The sequence below is a fragment of the Grammomys surdaster genome, unplaced genomic scaffold (genome assembly GCF_004785775.1).
Source record: "Grammomys surdaster isolate TR1022 unplaced genomic scaffold, NIH_TR_1.0 143, whole genome shotgun sequence".
Lineage (NCBI taxonomy): Eukaryota > Metazoa > Chordata > Mammalia > Rodentia > Muridae > Grammomys > Grammomys surdaster.
Window position 1 is genome coordinate 1276057 of NW_021604601.1, and position 22860 is coordinate 1298916.

The following is a 22860-nucleotide window of genomic DNA, read 5'->3' on the forward strand; positions in this document are numbered from 1 at the left end:
GAGAGAGAGAGAGAGAGAGAGAGAGAGAGAGAGAGAGAGAGAGAGAGGTTTACTGGTCATATTGCCCCAGTCAACACTCATTCAGAAGAAAAAAGCTGGTCTTTTGGGCATCTGACATTTCACCACACTTAGCCAGAAGCAGACAGAGCTGGGCTGTAGGACAGACCAAGAGGCTGCAAGGCTGGAAGCATCAATGGGAACTGCCCACTTGACAGCCGCCACATCCCACGGCTGCACACTTACCACATCCAAGTCCTGGGAAACGCGCCGTTTCCGCAGCTCCTCCATCCGCTCACACACATCAGAAAAGCAGGTATTGTAATAATCTGCATACTGCTGGGCCAGGTCGTCAATGTTTCCCAGGGAACCATCCTGAGGACGGAAGAGACAGGAAAAGAAGAGAGGCAGTCAGCTCAGCCCACTTTGGAAAAGCCACAGAGCATCTAATTCCCTGCTAACGAGTGTTTGTATAATCATGATCTATAATAGTGGCTGATATTCATTACCTGGTACTCATGGGCCCAGCTGTTTTACTTGTGAGATAGAATGTCCAGGACAGTCCTCTGAAATGGGACCAGGTCTTTTCTTTATTGTATTTTTTGGGTAAGCTAGCTCAGAGAACATGAGTATCTGCCTGTAGATTCCAGGGCTAACAAGAAATGCAGTTTCTGGATCTACTGATCAAAGCAACGATAACCCACTCATACCTGCCTAGCCTGGCTGAAAGAAGAGCCACCAGGGAAGCAAGTGCACTTAGCAGACTCTGTAACAGGCTCACTGGTACTCAACCATGGCCATGGCTGCACAGAATTTCCCTGAAAGCTTCTGAAAGACTCAGATGCCCAAGCTCTGAATAAAGCCTGGGCCTCTAGAGTCCATGGGAGGAGGCTACATGGAGGTCATACTGCGTCCCCTCACAGAAGACAGAAAAATAGAAAGCCTTTCATCACTCAAATTTGCTAGGAGTCATAATTCATTGTTGCCATCATTAATATGCATGATATTCATTAGATTTATTATTTACTAGACATCCAGGCACAAGAGCACAAGGCACAAGTTCACCTGAATAAATAAGTAAATATGTCACTCGTTTCCTCACAGAGGCAGATTGCCAGGCAGTGCTACGGCTTTACATCCATTTCCGTGATCCCTCCATTATCTAGCCTGAAGCTCATTTCTCCAGCTCTCTTGGTGACACTGGGTTAATGACAGTACCTGCCAGACAGTGAGCGAGAGCAGAGCCTCACCTCTGAACACGTAGACTGCCTGGCACACGGTAAATGCCATCCTTCCTTACCCAGTGGCATTCACTACAAGAGGTAATCCTCCTACCGTCCTCAAGGCTAGTGATTCCTCAGCACACGTCTGAACATGTGCACATGGAGGGTGACGGAATGCTACCTGGGTCTGAACTATGCATTTCTTCTATCACATCTTCCATCCAAAAGGTACCTCCACTCCTCTTTTTATCTCCCACACATCTTCCCTAATTTAGGTGACTTAACCGGGACAGAGAAGAACATAATTTTGTTCAGATAGCCACAAGTGATAGATGACCTAAAATTCATTCACATTCAATGAGCCACACCAGCCCCTTGGGTTATGAATGTCAGTGCATTGCAGACAGCAACAGTTCTCTCACAGTGAAGCAGCCTTCCAGCTAGCAGAAGTCTCCTGAAGCCTTTGTGTGCAGACTTAAGCCTTGCCCAGGAGGTCTGAGGACAGTCAGTGACCATCTTGTTCTACTTCAGCATTTTTTGATTTTAGGAACTAAGTTGGGAGTGGGGCACGGAAATTGAAATAAATGGCTTTCTAGAAATGTTCCTTCCTTTCGACCACTAACACATTCTGCCTCGGAGGGAACTGCCTCAGCTCTCCTAGCATACAGAGGGGGAAGAGAGAGATGCAAACAAGGCCGGTAAGTTCTTCGAGCATTTGAACATGTCTGGGCAAAAGTTTGTCTCCAAATACAAATCAGCCTGTCTAGGGAAAAGAAAAAAACCAGGCTAGACACAGCAGGAGAGGAGGGAGCCCACCATCTGCCCTGCAGGTTTCCAGCAGGGAACAGTGGCAAGATGGAGAAATGGGGGTGTTCTCCTCAGTGTGTCTGTTGTCTGAGGAGCGCAAGACTCGAAACACTGGCAGAAAACGCACTGGCATGAGTCAGAGCCCTGGTTCCAACAACAACCAGGCCTCTGGAGAACACTGGGTTCCTCACTTTCTAGGTCTTTCTGCACTGTGATGTTATCCTTCCCCAGAAACTTCTGTCTCCATCCATCATAGAGGCAACACATTTGTCACACTGGACCAGAAATATCCAACCAAGTGGGCTCACTGAATGTGTCAAACTTCATGTTTCCCCTTGTCTGCTCTGTGTGTGTGTGTGTCTGTGTGTGTGTGTGTGTGTGTGTCTGTGTGTGTGTCTGTGTGTGTGTGTCTGTCTGCCTGTTTGTATGTGCATGCAGTGTTCACTGAGGCATGAATAGGGTACTAGATCTATACCTAGAGTTACAGTTTTGAGCTCTCTGTGGGTGCTGGAAACCAAACCTGGGTCCTCTGCAAGAATAGTAACTGAGCTTAATTAATCTTGAGCCACTTCTTCAGCTCTGGCCTGCTAGTCTTACATTCTGTCACACACACACACACACACACACACACACACACACTAGCATTTGACGGTAAATACAGTTCAACTGGGAGAGCATTTGTCTGGCATGCACAAAGCCCCAGGTTTGATCTCCAGCACTACATTAACAGTGCGTAATGCTTCACGTCTATAAATAATCCCAGCACTTAAGGGAATAGGAGAATCCGAAGTTCAAGATCATGCTCACCTCCACTGATAGCTGAGATACGTGAGACCCTGTCTCAAGCCTGCAAATAAAACGGACGCTTCTGTACAGCTTTCCCCACTTGTGAGCTATCGATTCATTCACGACTGTTTCCTTCATCAAACCACTCCAGGCTGCCTGAAAGCATCGGAATACTTCTAAAGGTATATTCAGACTATGTTTCTGTTTATTTGTTTTACTCTATATATCCTAAAGGACAGTCTACTACCTACTGTCTAACACTCACTACTGATGGGTTTCCAGTACCAGCCGGACAGTTGGCTTTTCAGCTCCAATCTACATCGCTCAGAACTCCCCTTGTACTCTGGAGGCCTTAATAACCATTTCTGTTGCTCCTGAGGAAGCAAGCATCTGTTCTGTTCCAGTCGGGCCGCAGCCAGCCCGTATTTCACACCTTCACTACGGCCATGTGGCCATTCTTCATGCGTCGCTCGGTGGGTAAGAATTTAAAGTAGGATGGCACAGCTGCCTTTACATGCACCCGAATCACTTCCCAGATGTGCAGCGAGTCCCTGTAATCACTCTCTATCTGTGCCCTGATGATTTAGATGCCAAGATGGCCAAAGACTACAAGAATGTAAACTGTCTTTTAAAAGTGTGTCTGCCATATCCACAAAATTATCTTTATGTCCTAATCAAATAGAACCATGGAGATACCTGGTGATTTTCTTTTTATCCATTCAAACTCCAAGCTCTGAAATTAAAAAAGAAAAAACAAACAAAACAAAACAGGAAACTAGTGATAACGAAGAGGGAGGGAGGAGCCCCCAGGCAACGATGAATTTTATGGTCTTGAAGACAGGGATGCTCTCAATGGGAAGACTGGTCTCCAAAGTCACCCCAAGTGTGTGCATTAAGTCTGGAAAGCTTTTGATGGGACCATCAGCTCAATGTCTGTTCTCCTCTGGACAGGTTTTTTTTTTCTGGGTGTGGTGGGGGAAGTGTGGGGAGTTAATTTGTGTTCTTTCAAATCACTTGCCGACTTCGGCGGTACTTTGAGCGAACCTGCCCTAGTTTGACAGAGCTACAGAGCTACTTCAAGGAAATATTTACCCCACTAAATATTTACAACCAAAGCCTGTGGGGGAATTTCAATAATGCTGTTCATCTGTTCTACACTGCATCTTCCTTTCTGTCTCGGTTTCTGAGGACAGGGTCTCAGTATGTAGCTGGGGCTGGCCTCAAACGCATGGCAATCATGCTGTCTCAGTCTCCCCAGTGCTGGAGTTCCAGGTGTGAGCCAACACACCCGGCTTGCATCTTTCTTTGTGGAAGTGCAAAACTGCATCTTTCCCTACCGAAGGCTCACCTAAAGCAGTACTAATGCTATTAAAGCATCTTCTAGCAAAAAGGTGTGACTCTATATCATGTCTTCAGTTGCCGTCATAAACACCATTAAGAAAACACTGAAACATTTCTTTTTTTTCTTTTAAACTATTTAGTGTTGGAGCTAGAGAGATGGTCAGAGACTCAATGAGCACTCGCTGCTCTTGGAGAGACCCTATGTTCAGTTCCCAGCACCCACATCAGATATAGGTTCTCCATTGCCTCTGTCTCTCCTGCTCCAGAAGATCTGACACCTCCAGCCTGCTCTGGCACCTGTGCCACAGGCACAGACCCACACATACATAATTAAAGTAGTGAGTTTCTGGACTAGACTTTATTAATTGCCTTATTTATTTCATTTCCGTATTTTTTTCCTTTTTTTTCCGTTTTTGGTTCTCATAAATTAGACAAAGCCAGTCTATAGCCTGACTTTAGGAAGAAAATTAACTTCATTTCCTTAAAAGACTGTTTAAGTAAATTTTTAAATTTTGAGTCATATTATCTTCCAGTAAGAGTTTTCTTCCCATTCTATCTTTGTGAACAAGAAAAAAAAAAACAGCAATGGGCAAATCCCACCGCCCTTTCTACACTACAGAAATGATACAGAGAGCAGGCCCTAGCGCCAACATCCGTACAGAGTCTGTGTGGATGAAACCTGGGACACACTATATATACAGTCAGTTCAATGGGTGACAGAGTGTAACCTCCTCCTGAGGCCAAGAAGCACTTTTATATCTGGCACTTTACACAGCATAAAGACACAGAGACAAAGCACTCTGAACACACAGTTAAGATTAGATGGACTCCTGTTGTAGTGGGGGTGGGGATGGGGGGGAATAACTACTTTGTTCTCTCAACAACCATTTTAAGAGAACTTCTCAAATTTATCCCATTGAAACTTTTGTCTCTGGAAAATATAAAACTGAAGGGTCTAGGAAAATAGAAGCCATGCATATGGCTATTTTTGCTCTCCTCTCCCCAGATGTCTTTTACAGCTTAGGACATCTTGACAGCCAAAGCAAAGCAAAGATTTCTGAAAACACCAGGAGCCACCGGTGAGACAGATATTAATGTGAACTGTATGCAAATGAATGCAAATGTACCAGTAACAATGAGATAGAGCTTATATAGATTATATGCAAATGAATGCAAATGAACTAATGGTCTTCTTTTGTGTATGTGTGGTGTATATGTGCATACAATGCGTACACAGGGTGCCCAAGGAATCCAGAAGAGGCATCAGATCTCCTAAAGCTGGAGGTACAGGTGCTCATAAGCTGCCACACTCTGGTCCTCTGGAAAAGCAGTTACATCTTTAACTGCTGAGTCCTTTCTCCAGCCCCTAATTTCTTGTTGCATGTTTCTATAAAGGTAGGAGCCCTAGGAGAAAGCCTCAGTGTTTTGTTGTAACTCCCTAAGAGTTGAGGGAAGAAAGGAGAGCAGACTTCTGATTATATTCTATCTCGCTCTTTTTCTGTTCTTCACATGCATGGTGTACTTTACAGAATATTGATTGTATGCTTTATTTATATTGCTCCTTTTTCCTTCGATAGAGTCGGTATGAGTCCATGAATGTAAGTATACACACACACACACACACACACAACCTATAAGCCAAATCCATTAAAAGAAATCACTACACTGCAAGGAAGCCTAACTGCTCTCTTAAAATGAATTCCCAATGTGTCTTCATCCTTAATTAGCTTGCTTAAAGGTTTTGAGCTGATAAGGACCCTCAGCATTCTCTCCGGTAAAAGTGCTGCAACCGTACAGATGCCTTTAGTTCTGGTTTCTGTGTTCAACCTTACTGAATCTGTGCAACGACACTGCTCAACCAACTCTGCCACCCCATCCCATCCCGTCTCTTCCTGTCGTGTATGTTTCGAGAAATGTGTTGAACATATAATAACTGATCTCAAATGACTGACTAATCTCTAAGGCATTGGTTCTACTATTTCTAGAAATGGTTTGAACTGGACTACAGTCCAGGAAAAAGGATTAACACATACAACTACATAGCTACACTAAGGGGAATTATGAGCTCATGGAGAAGGGGAGGAAAGCCTCTGGGAGGGTGCACGCCCACACTGCAGGTGGCTTGAGGAAAGCTGACTTCATGCCTTCTGTTCCCCTCTCCTAAATACCCAGAACGTACCAGAACCTATATAAGTAATTCTCACTTTGGCAAATGAGGTGCCACTATTGAGTGTAGGTGTGCCCCAATTAACACAAACTGTTCCTGAAAGAAGGCAGGACGGAGCACTGGCTCCATCCTCAATGCTTAGCTCTCAAGTCTAGACTGCTGGATTCCACATAATCTGGAGGAAAAAAAATATCATGGGAAAAAATGGGGCTCTAGAACCCACTCGATGAGTTTCACATCTCTTCACAAGTATTTACTCATATCAGTCCAAAGTATTTTTATCTACAATTCTCTGCAATATAAGAGTGTAGTTCAGTCGTACAGCTTTTCTCTAGCCATGAGTTCAACCCTAGCATCACAGAAACAGTGACAAAACCAGAATACACAGAGGACTACATTCTCGATTTGGTAACTAGTATTAAGAGTACAATATAAAAAAAATTATAAAACACAGCCAGGTTATGGTAGCATACACCTTTAATCCCAGCACTCCAGAGGCAGAGGCAGATGCTATGAGTTCGAGGCCAAACTGGTCTACAAATTGAGTTCTAGGGCACCAGGACTACACAGACAAATTCTTTCTCAAAAACAAAAACAACAACAACAAACACAACATAAATTTTTATTTATTGTGGCTAGACAGACTAGCAAAGTGTGTCTCTTATTTTATTTAATGTGGCTATATGGCCAAACCACAGAAATGTGTTGAAGGAAGTTAGTGAACTGTATATACTTCATAAGGTCTCTTTGCAATTGTAGCCTCTGAAATATCCATTCCATTAGTGGTCCATAACAGAAACCCAAGGACTTGGAAAAGCAGAAGAGAGTGGGGCACTGATAATCTGCTTTTTAAATACAAGTATAAATTCAGCCCCTGGTGCACACTGGGATTTAGCAGCTGGCAAATTTAGGCTGAACTCATTTTCCATGTCTAAGCTGCCCTGAGCTTAACAGAGTCCCTGATCTGGAAAGAACGGCACAGTTAGTTAGATGGGAATGAAGTCACCATTTCGGGCCATGCTCACAAATTTTGATGAGGGTGAATCACACTTTTCTCAAGCTGACTTTGGCACCTGAACCTGAAAATGGAGGCATTTTTTTTTATTAAGTATGACTGACCAAGATCTGACTGGGAAAAAAACTAGTCTATGGCATTCCCAAATTGTAGCAGTAAGTACAGTAATCATGAGCTTCTGATGACATTGTCAAACACTCTACAATATATGAATACTTTGTCAGTCTTGAAAATTCCATTTGGCTCTAGAAAATGATCTTCTACTTGGGGTCTGGCTGGCCTTCTCTGCTATTCTTCCAGCCCGTCAGCCTTCTTGCTGGACTTCTGCTAACCTTTCCTCAGTGCAAATGGTGAAACAGGCGTCCTAACCAATTCCATCAAACCTGACAGACAGCAGCCGACACACTTGTAATTACAATTTTTCAAACTTCTTTGTGATGCTGCTACCAAAAATCCACATATTTAAGAACTAGCGGGTAACACTACACAGTCTGGAGGTGTCTGAACTCTGAAGTTCATCATACGCTCAACCCCCCCAACCCCCCGCCATGACACAGATGGTCTAACATGATAATCCTGCTTTGCCTAGAATCCATAGAATCGGGAGAGCCAGGGAAAATGCAGAGATAAAGCAAGAGTCAGCTAGAATTGAAAACTCTAGCAGTGACATGGTAATTCTGTGATGGTCACTCTACTTTTGCCTACACATGAAATATTCTATTATAAATAGTCTTTTAAGAATGTGTTTATGCCAGGCGGTGGTGGCACACGCCTTTAATCCCAGCACTTGGGAGGCAGAGGCAGGTGGATTTTTGAGTTCGAGAGTTCGAGGCTAGCCTGGTCTACAGAGTGAGTTCCAGGACAGCCAGGGCTACACAGAGAAACCCTGTCTCGAAAAACAAAAACCAAGACAAAACAAAACAAAAAAAGAATGTGTCTATGTGTTCATGTGGCAGAAATTTCCTGCCCAATGTATTTGTAGCCAGAGCCCTGTCATTGGACAGGGAAGAGGAAGGCAGAGCTAGGAGTTGGGAAGAAAGGGAGAAAGGGAGAACAAGGGTAGGCGAGAAGGAGGCAGACGTATACCCGAGTGTCTCTAGCAGTCTCAGGTAGTTATATCAGAAGGTTAGATAATTGGGATAATAATTTTAATTGTGTGGGCATCTTGTGTATTGAGTATTTGCTGATATATAAATCTATTTGGTTTTACTTTACTGGATTACTGGAAGGTGGGTCCGCCGACAACCAGGTAGATATGGCTGTGAAGGAACTAGCGGCTTCAGGGATGAGGGAACCAGAGCTGGAAAGACAGTGACCGGTTGCTATGGGAGCAAGCTGGAGAACAGCCCAGTGGAACCAGCTCAGGAGCTCCGGCCCTGCCAGAGAGTTGGCAAGCAGAGAGTAGTCCAGCAGTAGCACAGAAGTCTGTGGGTTCGTTTTCTAATATCTCCTGCTAAATCTCCATTTGTTATCAGCATAACACTTCCAAGAGTTCTTGAAAGCTTCAGCTAGGGATTCTTCAGTTTTGCACCTCATACCTGACTCCACAGCAACACCCTATAGTTAACCAGTTACATAAGAAAGACCTATCCAACGAGTGTACTTCTCATTTATTCACTCACACACCGAACGCCTCTTGAGAGCTCCACAGAGTTCATTCAGCAACTATAAATTGAGAAATTTCCAACTATATCATTTTTTTAAACGGTGTTACTTTGATTTCTTTGTCTATATTTAGATGTGTTATACCACACCATACACAGAAGAGTCAACAGACAGCTTGTAGAACTTGGTTCTCTTCATCTACCATGTGGGTCCTCGGGATTGAACTCAAGGTCATGAGGCATGGTGGCAAGCTTTAACTTTCTGGGCCATCCCCCTGGCCCTAAATCATCATTTTACTGCAGAATGGTAAGCTTTTAATCAATTCCTGTTCTCACCAACCTTAGACCCACAACACTCATCTTGTGAGTGAGACAACGGAACAGAAACACATCACTAGAAACCGTGGGAAGTAAGAAACCGTGGGAAGTAAGAAACCGTGGGAAGTGGCTTCTGGCAGAAGCAAGGACGTTAGCCCCTATGTTCTAAGAGATAGGCCAACTTGTTCCAAGAGGAAAAGCTACTTATGACTAAAGCATCAGACTGCAGAGGTATAGTAGGCCAGGGACAGATGAGGGACCCCAGGTTTGGGACTTCTTTGTGAGTCAATAATCACACATAGCTCTTTAAGCTGGGAGTGATGGCATGCAAGCACTCTGCTTAAAATAGCCATGTGCTTCCAGGACAATCAAATCACACAGATTTTAGAGACAGTGTCATTGATCTCATGAACAGCACATTACACATAAAAACATCCTCGAGACTTGTGGCATGGCAGTTCCTTGTCCCTCCCCAGCTAGAAAACCCCTTTAAGAAAATGAGGAACTGACCCAGGAAGCTCATTTGCTCCTCTCTACCACATCTAATTTCTATCAAGTTATGAAACTATCCGTGCTGCTGACACCAGCATTCATCACATAAGGGACCCCAGGAGAAACATAACGGTGTGTGTGTCTCTATGATTGCTGCCAAAGGACCCCTTCCCATCTCTGTCACTGAAAGGCTTGCATCCCAACAACAAAGACAAGAACTGGTTGGGCATTAATCCTTTCTCCAGGGATAACTGGTCAACCAGAGAAAGAAAAGCTACATGGAATAAGAATGGCCCACAAAAGATGGAATTGTGCTATGGTCAAGGATACTAGCCATGGATAAAGAGGTCTTATAAGATATTTTAACAGGCACCTCTCCCTTGTATCTAAAATGGTAGCGGTATTACTAACCAATGGGCTCTGATAGGATTAAGTAAAATGCATGTAGTATATATACATCTATAGCAAGGCAGCTGGTACCCAAGAAACACCCCTGAGGTTATCTTCCTCCACTCATAGGAAAGCAAAAGCCTCTGCACTCCACCCCCATTATTTAGAAGAACCAGGTCATATCACACGGTCACTCAAAGGATTACAATTTAGTATACATACACTGAGACACCTAGAAAGTCAGGAAAGATCTTGACTATGGCCTTGTCTCATTACTTCATTTGAACAAGGAGTAATAGAAGCTGAAAACCAAGGTATTGACCTACTAAGTGTTAATAATGCTCAACAAACTGATGGCTATAAATGTTGATGTAATCCAAAGGTTACTATCTCTTTCTGCTTGTTTGTCTTTTCCTTTCTCTTCTCTGTTTGGGGAGCAGGGTGCCCCTGTATATAGCCCTGGCTAGTCTGGACTCTCCGTGTTCTGTGTGCCCATAGTCTGGTCTTGAGTTCTTCTTCTTCTGTCTAAGTTAACCATGACCAGCCAGATTTGTTGTTGTTGCTGTTGTTATTGTTTTGTTTATGTTGTTGTTTTGGGTCAAATCTCACTCCATAACAAAGGGTGACCTAGAACTCACTATGTAGACCAGGTTGTATACGAACCCAAAGAAACCTACTTGTCTCTGCCTCCTGGGTGCTGGCAGTAAAGGTATGCACCAAAGCCAATTCTTAAAGCAGAAAGATTAAACGGAAATTTCTTTGGTGTAGTATGGTTAATTAGGTTCACTAATGCTTTGACATCTTCTGAGATTCCAACATTAAGAGCTTGTAACAAAGATTATGTGAAAAAGACAGAAGAGGAGAGGTGGTGGAGGAAGAGGAGGAGGAAGATGAAGACGAGAAGGAGGAGGAAGAAAAGGAAGACAATGATGATCATCATCATGATGACAATGACCACCACCACAACAACAGCTTAAATAGCTGGTGTGGTAGCACATGGCTTTAATCCTAGCACTCGGGAGGCAGAGGCAAGTGGATCTCCAAGTTTGAGGCCAAGCTGGTCTACATAGTGAGTTCCAGGACAGCCAAAGCTATAGAGAATCCCTGTTTCAAAAAACCAGAAACAGAAAAAAAAAAAAAGAAAAAACAAGAAAGAAAGAAAAAATAAAAAAGACAACACCAGAAGCTTGTCTGACTGACTCCTTGATAATTCCACTCACATCAGACAGGAAGAACAGGAAAGCACAGCTGGAAAGCCTCCGGTCCAGGTGTGGAAAAAAAAACAAACAAGCTGCAATGTTGGAGCCTCAGAAACACACAAGACTCCTGGGGCAACGAGCAAAAAGTCAGGACCCATGCCAAAGCCAAAGGAGAAACTTCTTATTCTTATTTGCTGACAACTGTTTTTGAGTTCTTCTTTCAAGAGACATCAACTGTGGAACATCTCTCAAAAGTCAGGAAGAAAACAATTCTCCCAGGCTCCTGGAAAGGAACCCAATGATCTCAAGCAACATTTTCTTACACACCTACCCTCCACACACGCAGGCTCCTTTGCGGCTAGCTTCTGGAGCCAAAACAGTCATGTGGCAACACCACTGTGCTAAGAATTCTATTCAGTGACTCAAGTTCATGTACAGGTTATGGATGGGAAGAGTGACAGCTTCACCCCAAACAACTCTCTGACCCCTAAGGTACAGGAAATGGGGTGTAGGGAGCCTCTGTTTCACCAACAGCTCTTGCATATGAGCGTGCCTGTTCCGACAGCTGTCTGTCCGTCAACCCATACAACTGTGTGAGCCATCCCAAGGATCAGACGCTCAGACTTGCTTTTTGTGATTTCTTGTGAACTGAAAGTTCTTTGCTCACTCCATCATTTCTCCTCAGGATGATCTCAGTTTTCATCCTAAAAGACATTTGCTTCTGCCAAAATATAATGTAGAAGTGCTCTCTGACAGACACTGGACACATGTGGGTTGGTTCTTATTCTCAAACTTAAAAACACCTGAGAAGCTGAGAGCGGAGAGGGCTCGATTCCTACCCAGCTCTGCTCTGTAAACTGGACGTTTCTCTTACACCCTCAGAAACAGGCAGTAATGTATGTCTGTCTTTCTAGCTGCTGATTGAGGGAAGGGAAATGTCCATTTTTCTCCAGTAGCTCATAAGCTGGGAGTTACTAAAGAACATTACTGGCTTTCCTGTGTGGCACCTAATCTACCGCCCATTTTTTTGGAAAAGCAATTGATCTAACGAAGCATGGACATTTCCACCAGCTCATCAAGCAGATCCTGGGAACCAGCTCTTTACTCCAACACCCCCAACTTTTCATTCATGTTCTTGGATTTGCGAGGATGCAATCTCATGCAGGGAATAAACTAGTTAAGACACACCCACTTTCTCCTATTACCAAGACTATTTGACTCTTCTGAATGGCCCTATAAAAAGAGCTGGGGGTGGGGAGGATTTGTCAGTTTCACTTTCTTCTTTGTGATGTGGATAGAACAAATAATACTTGTTTTAATTGTCTACACTGTTGGGAGGAAAGCCTACTGTGATAATTAAATGTGCTATCAAGATTTATAGGGGTTTCGGGGAGAGAGGTCGTTGTTGCTTTTAGGGGGTCGTCTTTGGTTTTGTTTTTCTGTTTTTATTTTTTTAAAGGAAAGTCTGATTCTGTCAAGACAGTTTCTCCATTCACATCGGTTCAATGATGAACTTTATACCTAGCAATTAAAAGCTAGGCCCTCTCCCTGTGAACGCAGTGGTTGAAAAGTCCTAGCAGAACCTAACAGCCCATGACCCACTGACCCACTGACCCACTGAGAAGACTTCAAGTTCCTGCTTCATTCTGAGTAAGGGCCACACAGTCTCTGTGATATAAAAGTAAAAGGCAACACAGGGCTGGAGAGATGGCTCAGTGGTTAAGAGCCTAGGCTCCAAGGATCTGAGTTCAATCCCCAGTAACTACTTGGAAGCTTGCATCTGTCCGTAATTCCAGCTCCTGGGGATCTGGTCTCATATGGCTTTTGCAAACACGAGGAATTCAAATGGTACAAAGAAACACATACATGCAGAATACCCATAGATGTCAAGAATGAAAACGTAATAACAAAGTGAAAAGAGACAACATACCTGTGGACCCTGCCTGGCTCGCCTCATCCCTCACCGGTCCTGAGCATCCTACGCCGGCTTACCCTCAGCAGCTTGGAAAGTGCCCCTATCCCCGCCTGCTGTTTTTCCTAGTCACTTACCTTTACCTGCAGACATCCTTCAGATTCTCTGAGTCTCCGCTGACTGGGTAAGTCACTCAGTTGGTACAGTGCTTGCCTAGTCTCCACAAAACCCTGGGTTCCACATCAGCTCTGCATAAACCCATCTGATATCGTCAGAGCCGATGCCTTAGTGCCAGGGAGGAGGAAACAAGAGAGTATAGAGTTCAAGTCTAGCCTGGGCTATATGAGATCTGGCCTCAAAATAAATTAAATAAATCTATAAGTAAATCGCAGTCTCCTTTCCCTATATCTAATGTTTCTGACCCATTCTCTACCTCACATATCTTTTTCCACTTTCTATACCTAAAACAATTTATTACTATCAGTTTGATTTTTATCTTCTCTAATTTCCCAATAAAATGTTGACTTCCAGCCAGTTGATGGTGATGGAAACTCTCAGCGCTCTGGAGGCAGAAAAAAGGAGGCAGATCTCTGTGAGTTCAAGGCCAGCCTGGTTTGTTGGTGCCCTGACAGTCAGATATATAGAGAAACCCTTGAAAAACAAAAAAAAAAAGTTGTGTTCCAGAGAGCAAATATTTTTCTGAGTTTTATTAGAAGCTTAGGACAATGTTTAGCCGCCTCTCAATATAAGCATATTAACTGTGTGAACAAAGGACCATGGGAAAAAAATCGGACAATCCATCAGTAAGCCCTGTGCCAGGCTGAGCCTGGGGGCAAATGGATAGGAACACTTTATATGTTACTTTATGTTTTAACTTTTCCTTTAAGTAACAAACCTACTTTGCAGCCCTCAGACATAAAAGTAGCTTGCATGTTTTAATTTCTTCAACTCCCATGTCCTCATTATAATTTAAAATGCCAGTATTAACTCTGCTGGTGCCTTGCATTGGTAGATCTCACCATCCTCTTTGTATGGTTTCAAAAGAAACAAATGGAATACAGTTCAAGGTGTTAATTACACACGCTTATTAAAAACAAGCCCCGGAGACTGTCAGTTCTAACACTGGGCACTTTTATGTGTGTGTGGTTTATTAGTTTTATACATGTGAGAAAGTCAAACACAATAAGCATAATATTGCAAAATCGCTTCAACCAAAGCGAAATGACTCCACTCCACAGCCGAGCCTAAGAACGGCTCTAGGCTTTAAGTCCAAGAGTCAGGGAACACAGCAGCAGCAGAGACGGGTTTCTACATGCTGCTGGAGACTGATGGAGGCGAGATGGAGGGCTCCCTTCTGCAGCCACGGCTCAAACAGGGAGACAGTTACTTGTACTGGTCTAATACGTATGAATGAGGGTTATTCCAGACATTCTGTGCATTTGAGTCACAAAGTGTACCTGTGGACTAACTGGATAATTTTTTGTGCGACAGCGAGAGACAAAATTCTATGCACAACTATGAATGAGAGAAATTGCTGTGTTAAAAAATGTCGTGGAATAACCCTTTTTGATCTCCAAGCCAGAGCTATAAACACAGGAAATAAAGATTCTCCTCCACCGGCCATTTGAGTTAACTGTGCTCTGAGAAAGAGCAGAGAGCAGATATCTCATTCCCCTCTGGGCCATGGATGGCAGGTGGGGTTGGCGGGGGTGCCTGATTGGGAAGATGCTGGTTTCTTGTGCTGCTTTGAGCTCTAAGAATTCAGAGGGATGTCCGGGCTCTGCAGGTACCTGCTTGAGTGGTTTTGGGGGGTGTCGTGACTCTAGGCCTAAAAAGCAGGCTGGACAGATAGTTCAGCACTTAAGAATGTTTGCCACCTAGTTGTGAAAGCCAGAGCTCAGGTCCTAGCACCACATAGCAAAACGAAGCATCCTAAAAGCACCTGCAACTCCCCCTCTGAGACCCTCTCTTCTGGCTTCTATATGTGCTTATAGGCATGTGTAAGCATGTGCCTTCACACACACACACAGACAGACACACAGACACAAACAACGTGCACAGACTCAGAAAGATACACACATAAACAAATAATGTTATTTTCTTTTGTTTTTTCCAGACAGGGCTTCTCTGTGTACCTCTGGCCATTCTTGTCCTCACTTTGTAGACCAGGCTGACCTTGGACTCACAGAGATCCACCTGCCTCTACCTCCAGTGTGCTGGGATTAAAGGTATACGCACTTCTACACTTGACCAATAAATACATATTTTTTAAAGACCTATTTATTTTACTTATATGAGTACACTGTAGCTGTCTTCAGACACACCAGAAGAGGGCATCAGATCCCATTACAGACGTTTGTGAGCCACCATGTGGTTGCTGGGAATTGAACTCAGGACCTCTGGAAGAGCAGTCAGTGCTCTTAACCACTGAGCCATCTCTCCAGCCCCTAAAATCTTTTTTTCTACTTGATTTCATTTTCTCCAGAGATAACTGCTATGTAACTCTCCCTCAGATTCTAAATCTTGCTGTCTCTAAATCTCTAGGAACAGGCTTGTGTTTACTTGTTTCTTAGGACTGCAATGAATTCTGTCCATATCAAGTTTGTGTTTTATTTGGTTTCTCAATTTTTGTTTTTTGAGACAAATTCTCATATAGCCCAGGTTAGCATTGAACCCTATGTAGCCAAGGCTAGCCTTGAATTCCTAATCATCCTGCCTCTGCCTCCTGGGCCCTAGGATTACAAGCCTACGTCATTACATATGCCATCTGTATTTTGTTCGTATATATTATTTTTCAATAAAAGCTGCACAAATAGACCTAAAAGATTACTCACTTGATTTTTTCCCACCCCATCCTCTATTCAAGGAGTAAATAGTATTTGTTATTAATAGATTGTTTAATCTGTAAATTAGGGGGTAAGGAGTGTATTTGGTTTTTAGGTTGTTGTTTTGGAGGGTGATTTTTCTTTTTCCCTCTATTCCCCTCAGAACATCTGAGTTTAGTCAATGAAAGGGAAGAACCAGAGAGGGTAGTTCAAGATTAACAGACATCTCTTTGTCACGTGTTTTTACTTTGAAACAAGTTCTCACTGTAGTCCAGGCTATCCTTGATCTTCCTATATTAGCAGAGGATAATCCTGAACTCCTGATCCTCCTGCCTCCACCCTCCTTAGACTTGCAAGTGATACACCACACCTGGTTAGTATGGTAGTGGTATCAACCCCAGGGCCTTTCAAATGCTCGCTCAGTAAGAGCCCTACGAATTGAGTAGCGCCTGACCCCACCCCCAGCTCACACTTTATATGGCTAAATAAAAATCAGTGTGAATTACGGTATCCCTCAGCTACACGCAGCACACAGCTGAGGAAGCACATGCCCGGGTGCTTTGCCAGCCCAAACAAATTGTCACATCCTTAGACCCATCATTTCTTCCTGCAGCCAGGGCTTTCAGCTGACCCGGCAGCCATGAGTGACCCCACCCAAGGTCCTGTGGGAAAAACTGGGCCTCAAATGCTGATGCAGCTCCCGCCTGAGACTTTGGCAGACTCTCAGCTTCACTGCATCCTGACAGATTGGTGCCAGGTCCAGAACCTTGGTCTACCCCACCCAAGCTCCCCAGCCCCACTTGGGCAAGAGGCTAGCCTGGGAATATACTGGCTGGGAATGGTGGGCCAAGGCACACACCCTAACTTGGCTTTGGCCAGGGCAGGGGGCTGCGTGTCATCGCATCCTGCTCAGGGCACCACACCCTCCTCAGGAGGCTTCCTCAGGAAATCCTGACTTCTCCAGAAACTCGGGTGGCCCCAGACTTGAGGACGTAAACAGGAGCCTCATGGTTTGTCCTTTGTTCTGTGTCCTGCAAACCTGTCCAGCCTCTGGCTCAAGATTTTATTTTATTTTATTTTATTTTATTTTATTTTATTTTATTTTATTTTATTTTTTGATGCATTACAACTAGGGAGTGGGCTGAGCCATCACGGCTTGTAGAACCAGAATTTACAAGTCCAGAATGCACAGAGCAGCTCAGCTGAAGACAACCACTGTCAGGACTGAGGTTCTCATCAACGCTGATGGTCTTGAAGAGGGAATTAAACTAAGTGGCAAAGGGGATAAGGACTTAAAGTAGTTGATAGAGCTCTTACCCAGCATGCACCGGGCCCTGGGTTACCCAGCATGCACCGGGCCCTGGATTACCCAGCATGCACCAGGCCCTGGGTTACCCAGCATGCACAGGGCCCTGGGTTGGATCCCCAGCACTTCATAAACCAGGACGGAAATCCTATCACTGGGAAAATGAAGGCATGTGGATCCAAAATATGCTCATCACCAGCTACACATGGAGTAGTAGTAGGCCAGCCTGGGCTACATAAGACCACAGATGAATGAAGCAAAAGACACAGACTACTGTGAAGATAGGTTTTCTATTCGGTGGTCAGAAAGTCCAGAATGTGTCTGTCTGGACTCCATGCATCCCTTGGTATCTCTTCTAGACTGCCTGGCACATAGAATTACTCAGTACATAGTGTTAAATGAAGACTTCTCCTCCCAAGCCACTTCTCAGCTTTCACTGCAAAATAGGGATAATACGCACCAGGACCACTACCCAGAAATATTGAAGGGGGGAGAAAGAGAGTGAGTAGAAGAAAGGTTGTGTCCCCTCCCTCCAGCATCCTTCTCATGCCCACCCCATCCACACCATTCCTTCACTACTGTTGTCTCTTGATTCTTCCTTAGCATTAGGAGTATGGAACCTGCCTTTCTATAGGCTAAAAACAGCTAATGAGAGGCATTAACATATGTCTCTGCTCTGGTGTCTTAATGAACTCACATCTTATGGAGCCTGATAGAATTTGTGTGTTCCTTTCACCAGTGTAGAAATGTGTCTCCCTATCCAGCCCCATTTCCTATCTATCTTCTTCGCCCACATCACTAGGGCAGATGTTCCTGTTGTCAGACTGGAAAGCAAGTTGGCACCTGACCATCATAGCCGCCACCATACCACACGCAAATGGCTTGTGTGTCCTTTCAGGGTCGGAGAAGGTTGCTGTAACTGACTCCATATCCACTACAGTGCAGTGGAAGCTGATGCTGGCTATGAAGGCAGAATTCCTGTGTTTTTACCCGTTTACTCTGCTTGATCTGTAAAATGAGGATGATAACAACAATCCCTACACTTCACCACAGGCTGTGCTCAGGTCAAGAAGACAAGCCCTAGTGAGCTGAGAAGCAACACAGGGTCTGCTTCCCCAACTACAATGACCTCAGCCAGGAGTAACTACTGAGGGGCAGGCCTAGAGCATTACCTTCCTATACCAACTCCTGTAGCAGGTTATTTATTCTTCTACATTGTATTCACAGTGGAGCTCAGTAATTAGGCAGTAGAAGAGGAGGTGGAGCTGGGAGAAGAGGGAAAGGGGAGGAGAGAAAAAGAGGAAGGGGAGGGGAGAAAGAGAGGAAGGGGAAAAGAAAAGGAAGCTATCAGCCATAGAGAAACACAGATGGGTCAAAAGCTGTCCTGGGTACCAACTTTTATCAAAAGGTTAGATATTTGGTAACAACTCTAATTATGTGGGCATCTTGTTGATTGAGCATTTCTAAATATGTAAATCCTTTAGATAATCATTAAGCTTTAAGAGTCTCATTTCTACCGGGTACTGCGAGGATGGCAGATATTGTCTGGGGTTCAGCCGAGCTTTGTGGATGTAGCGTGGTGGATTGACAGAGCCATTCCCCATGCTGGCATCTTGTGGGTGCCAGGGCCTGCACATCTAGCTAGCTGGAGCTCTGGTCAGAGCTGAGGAGCAGCCCAAACATGGTGGCTGCCCGGGAACAAGCCGGACTAGGCACCGTTTTCTAAATATCACCTCTACAACACCCAGGAAAGGAATTGATTTTTTTAACAAGGAACAGTGCTGGAGTTTTCAGGAGGAAAAGATGGGGTTTTGGTTATGTTTTGTTTTGTCTGTTTGAGATAGTCTCATGTAGCCTAGGCTGGCCTTTTGTTGTGTATAAACCAAAAAATGATCTGGCCCTCCTGTGGCACCACAACTAAATTTATGAGGTGCTGGGGATCCAACCCAGGTCTTCATGCATGACAAGCAGGCACTTTCCCAACAAAGCCACATCCCCTGCACCCCAAAGAGACTTCTGACATATTTAATTAAGTCTGACATAATTTTAACCGATTGCCATCATAGTGAACACTGAAACAAAAAGCTTCATTGAATAATCTGAAATGATGTTTTTTTTAAGACCTGGAAACTTGCTTGAGTGCCATCACTAACATGTAAGTAATTACTTGTTACATGTCATTACTTACATGCTTGTGATTAGCTAGTCAGCGTGGGAACAAACTCCCCACTGCCATAGACCAGAAACATGTACTGCGGATCACACACCATCCCAGCCAAGCAGTGGGGCATCATGGCTGAGGGAGATATGGATGCCTGGCTTTCCTCAACAGCTGAGAATGGTCCTGGATAGTGAGTCCCTGGGATGCCAACAGAAGGATCACATCTTAAAAGGGTGGTCATACAACTTCTGGCCACTCTACTTCCTAGGAGGAGCAAGAGATTCATGGGAAACTGAATCCTAATTGAAGAGGCAAGAAGTGTGGGAGGATGACTGAAGGCCACCTCTACTCGATCAGATGCACTTGTATGTATCAGAAAGCAGACAGGAACAGTCATATCTGAGAGTGCACTCCTCATATAAAGAACAGATGTTGTTTTCATTCTCCTCCATAGATACACAGAGATACCAGGGTCACTACAATATGGTGTAGTTCCTTTCCCATCCTCTCTGTGTCCCATCCAAAGCAGATGCTAAGTATTACCAGTGACTTGCATTGCTTGGTTTGAGACAGAGGCTACATATCCTAGAACTCATTATGTAGCTCAGGCTAGCCTCAAACTTACAGCAATCTCTTGGCCTCAGTCTTTCAAATGCTACCTCTCTGTGTATTCACGGGGGTCTAAACCCAGGACCGCTCTGTGGCACAAGTCACACTGCCCTTTGCTGACAGGACAACATGACCACGGGACTCTTAGTGCTGTCCAGGAGAAAGTAGTCCTGGCGATAAAGCACCTGCCCCAAGTCACTGTAGGTGGGACATAGAGTGACTGGGATTCGTAGGAACTGGGCATCTTGGCATCAATTAAGCCTATTAATATATGATTCAGAAGTAGAGGCAGGAGGATTGCTACAAGTCTAATGAAATGGTCCCAGCTAACTCCCTTATAGAAAAGACAGCAGTCACAGCAGGCTAGCCTACTCCATAGTTTTAAAATCTCACTGTAAACCCAGTTTAATGGCACTGGGCATATGTTCATTGCCTACTGTCCTTGAAGCCGCTCCACCCAGATGACCAGGCAAACATCCCACGATGTTCCTTAGTTTTCCGATTGTCACTCCCTGTCCCACTACTGAACCGGCCCACACCTAGGCAGTCGACCTCCCTCACGGATCCCACATCTGCCCACTTCCCCCAGCTCCAGAACTCCAACCTTGCTGGGACCACTGATATGTCTCACTTGCAGTAGATTAGACTTCACTTCATAAACGCTGTCAGTGACCTTTCAAGAAGGTCAGTTGCTTTAAAAGCTCCTGTGGCTTCCAACCATAGGCTAGCTGCAGCATCGATCATCTGTCCGTAGCCTCGCCCGCTGATCCAGGCTCAGACCTCTCAGACTCGCTAAACAATAATCTAGATTGTGCCACCCACTGAGTCCTTAAGAACTATATAACTTGGGACTTAAGTCACTTCTGCAGGCCATCGAGATGGCTCAGCTGGTCAGAGCAACTGTCACCAAGCTAGAAGACCTGAGCTTTCGATACTCAGCACCCATATGGTAGAAGGAAAGAACTGATTCCCACAGGCATGGGTTCTCCTTTGACCTCCTATGGCATCACGGCATATGTGGAAATGTGCATATGTGCACAAGCTTGTGTGTGCGTGTGTGTGTGCGCGCGCGCGCGTGTGTGTGTGCACGCACACACGCACATACACACACGCTCACACACACACACAGTATACAAATGTGATTTTCAAGAACCAGAGCAAGTACCCACTTGAAAAAGAAAAGACAGGCCTGGCGGTGGTGGCATGGTGGTGGCATGTGCCGCTAATCCCAGCACCTGGGCGGCAAAGGCAGGTGAATCTCTGAGCTCCAGGCCAGCCTGATCTACAAATCAGGTTCCAGAGAAAAGCTAGCTCAAGAAACAAAACAAACAAAAAGATGGTCTCAAAGCATATTAAACATTATATATGAGCTAGAGAGATGGCTCAGTGGTTAAGAGCACTGACTGCTCTTCCAGAGGTCCTGAGTTCAAATCCCAGCAACCACATGGTGGCTCACAACCATCTGTAATGAAATCTGATGCCCTCTTCTGGTGTGTCTGAAGACAGCTACAGTGTATTCATATATAATAAATAAATAAATCTTTTTAAAAAACATTATATATTTCTATCCTGTCTTTCCTCACAAAGAACTCTAAGCAGTAATTCTAACACTAGATGAGAACCACCTTTTCAGTATGTTTGAGTCACTGGAGGACCACACTTTATCCATCCTCCACGCTCTACAAAGTCCACGACCATGGTCAGTGTTCATACCTTACACAGTTCTGCATGCTACAAGAGATGTTCTCTTGCAGGAAAAAACAAAAATCAACCTAAAAGTGAAGCCACAAATGCACACAAAGAGGTGGGCAAAACAAGGAAATAAAAGATATTCTAAATGCCCAGAAAAACCTCAGCATATGAGTTACACATTAGTTCCACAACCCATCAGGCTCCAAATATAAAATAACGGGGCAATAAGTTACACAAAGAAGGGGACAGAGCTCAGGGCCACCACTAACTACCTGCTGAGCTCATCCTCGGGACTAGACCCTTAATCAGACAGAGAAACCCACCATTCACCTCTCCAAGTCTAGACAGAACCCAGGAGATGAGGCTCTTCTTGCTATGTCTTGGAATCCTGCACACCCAACACTTCCTCACGATGCATCTTACAGTGCATTTCTTTCTTCAACACCGTGTTCTCAAAACCAAGCTTCATCTTTCCAGTCACGCCCTCCCGTTCCGTCAGAACACCTCTTACCTGGGCCACTACTGAAGGAAGGAGCAAGACCCAAGAGGTGCTTAAGGACTGTGGACAGAGGGGTTTCTAAGAGGACAGGATGTAGTATGGTGTAGGAGTGAAGGATGAGGATGCTAGTGTGACCCTCCTCGTAGCTCTGTCCGAATACCCACCAGGCCTTGGTGAAAATAACAAGACAGAAGCATGTGATCCAACAAAACCCAACAAGTACCCAAGCCTACAGAAAACTGAATGTCAAACGCATGATACAAATAGTAAGTATCATAAAGATTATACAGGAAAAAAATAAAGATTATGTGGGCCAGACAGTGGTGGTGCACGTTAATCCCAGCTCTTGGGAGACAGAGACAGGTGGATTTCTGAGTTTGAGGCCAGCCTGGTCTACAGAGTGAGTTCCAGGACAATCAGGGCTGCACAGAGAAACCCTGTCTCGAAAAACCAAAAAGAAAGAAAGAAAGAAAGAAAGAAAGAAAGAAAGAAAGAAAGAAAGAAAGAAAGAAAGAAA

The 22860-nt window shown here is 44.4% G+C and overlaps 1 protein-coding gene across 1 annotated transcript in view; it reads right to left on the reverse strand.

Annotated features, from left to right (window-relative positions):
- The window catches only part of Sash1 (SAM and SH3 domain containing 1), a 167082-nt gene that overhangs the window by 124232 nt on the left and 19990 nt on the right, over positions 1 to 22860 (reverse strand). Inside the window, exon 2 of the mRNA XM_028764361.1 lies at positions 244 to 372. Coding sequence (XP_028620194.1) covers positions 244 to 372 — 129 coding nt within the window. The remainder of the gene's footprint in view (positions 1 to 243; positions 373 to 22860) is intronic.